General features: G+C 43.9%; 1 protein-coding gene across 2 annotated transcripts in view; it reads right to left on the bottom strand.

Annotated features, from left to right (window-relative positions):
* Positions 1 to 1,226, bottom strand: part of klhl5 (kelch like family member 5) — a 46,327-nt gene extending 45,101 nt beyond the window's left edge. Inside the window, exon 1 of one of the 2 annotated variants that reach the window (XM_015397073.1) lies at positions 458 to 1,226. In XM_015397073.1, the coding sequence (XP_015252559.1) occupies positions 458 to 1,050 (593 nt within the window). In that variant the 5' untranslated portion in view covers positions 1,051 to 1,226. The remainder of the gene's footprint in view (positions 1 to 457) is intronic. The other variant, XM_015397072.1, reaches the window with a different exon arrangement.
* Between the last annotated feature and the right edge of the window lie 1,059 nt (positions 1,227 to 2,285).

The raw sequence follows: 2,285 nt of genomic DNA, 5'->3' as shown, positions 1-2,285 counted from the left end.
GTCTAAGTCTAAGTCAAAGATTCACAACACATGTCATTTCAAGGGATTTTACAGAGACAATTCAATCAGATCGTAAAGTGATCTGATAGAATTAACGAAATTAATGGAAAAAAGCACCTTCTATTATTAATGTTTTTCCAGTAATACATTTCTGTTTTATTTTTTGCAGAACCTATGTATAGGTTTTGTTGGGGGTGGATAGGAAGAGTGGGGGGCCCGCCCAAGACTTCATTTATATCATCTCCGCACCTGGTCATGGAATCAGTACATACACAATTAGATTTTTATCAAACAAATGTAAATAATTTAGCCCCCCATCAGTTAAAAGTTTTTTATGCATGTTTTTTTTTTTTTTTTATCGCACCAAATATTGGTAAATTATATCCTAAACGAAGCCTGTGACATTAACTTTTTTTTTAATTTAAAAGTAAAGCCAACCTTCTCCTCTCCATCCTACCTGCAGGAGCTGGAGTCAGTTTCCGGATGGTTGCTCTCCTCTGTCCCCGCCGCTCCCGCCGCCACCTCCTCCATCCCGGCAGGAGCGGACGGATCAACTACCACCTGGGGCACCGGGGCCTCACCAGGGGGCTCCATATTTGTCACCGGACGCGCACGGCGACGAGGCGGCGGAGAAATCCAGGAGAGCGCCGCGGCGGAGCTCCTGCACTCAGGCTGGCTGAGGGATCGGGTACAGGAGTTCCCCGTGGCTCCAGCTGTCGCTCCAGCCGGACCTCCCCGACTCCCCACAGGATCACCAAACTTTCTGCCGGTACCGTTACACAGGTTAGACCCGGCGCTGCCGCTTGCCACTAGTCCGCTGTGACAGCCGGAGCTCTGGTTAGCACGGGCTGAATTTAAGTTGCTGCAGCCGCTAACAGAGGGACCGTCCGCCGGACTGCCTGCCGTTCTCCTCGCGCTGAAGTAGTCTCCGAGTGGCGGAGAGTGAGGCGGAGGAACCGCGGGGTGACCGAACCACCTCCATCGGATCCGGAGGATCTGTTTCACATCGAACTCCTTCCGCGAGGAAGAGCCCGAGCCACTGTTCGACATTCCAGGGCTCGGCTCGAGGAAATGGCGGGGACGATCCCGTGTAAAAGCAGCACGCTGCACACTTCACGCGCGTCTCTCTTGGCAACAGCACGCCCGTTAACCGCGACTGGAGGGCGCGAGCTGAGAGTCGAGCTTAAAGAGCAGACAGGATGGAGGAGGAGGAGGAGAGAGAGCGAAGGAGCTGTGCTCCCTCTGTGTTTTTATTTAGGAATTCCACATTACCGAAGTTTTCAGCTCTTTCAGAACTATTTTAATAAATAATGACCTAACGTCATCTTCAAATTATATCTGATTTCTATTAATGGATGGGTTTAAAATATATGGAACCGACAAAAAGTAGAGACTGGAAGGTAGATGATGGATGGATAAAACTATAGGACGAGAGAATAAAGTTTAGGGTCTACTAACGTAAAAGAGCCATGTTACAAAATTATAGCGAAATATTAAGATTGCCTGCTGATATCCGTTCATAATATGCCCTCCTCTCATTCTCAACCGCATTTAAAGGCTCCTCTGTCCTCTCAGTCAATGTTGGCACTTACCGCCTGTGACACCCAGCTGAAAAATACCATTGCATGTAAAGCTTGGGCATTCTGCTCAATTTAATTCAACCCCAATTTTATTTTAGACCGTAAAAAAAGAAAAGGCCCATATAAACCAGTAGCCTAACTTTTCTTGGAGAGATATAAAACAAGTTTTTCATGCCCACATTCCTCACACTAATGGTTTATACAGTTAAACAAAGAAAAGTCAACTGCAGTAAACTATATTGCAATACAATAAACTAAATCCCCCTCAAAATGGCCTCCTTTAAAGTATAGTTATGTTTATATTACTTTAACTATTTATTTTATTGTGCAACAGAATCAAACAATGTCATCAATATTTTTTTAAAATAATTCTTAAATTGGTCATTAACTTCACTTTTACAATGCCCAACCAATGCAATTACACTGACCTAACTCAAGTCTTTCAGCCAAAAGCTGTATTTAATTAGAACTGCAGTCCCACAGAGATTGTTTTTGCAGGTAGAAATACTTACCAGAAATGTCTTAGTTCTTTCCAGAGCCTTCCTGCCTCTTGGAAGTCTTCCTTAATGGTTTATATCTTGCATTTTAATAAATCAAGAAAAATAATCCAGTTTTACTAACATGCTTACCAGGCAATGGTAAATGTCTAAACTGTTGCATTATAAGTTTTCGTGTAGTACTCTCCTTATCCATTTATTTGCACAA

This window comes from Cyprinodon variegatus, unplaced genomic scaffold (genome assembly GCF_000732505.1).
Source record: "Cyprinodon variegatus isolate N-32 unplaced genomic scaffold, C_variegatus-1.0 Scaffold837, whole genome shotgun sequence".
Classification (NCBI taxonomy): Eukaryota; Metazoa; Chordata; class Actinopteri; order Cyprinodontiformes; family Cyprinodontidae; genus Cyprinodon; species Cyprinodon variegatus.
This window is presented reverse-complemented; position numbering and strand designations above follow the sequence as displayed.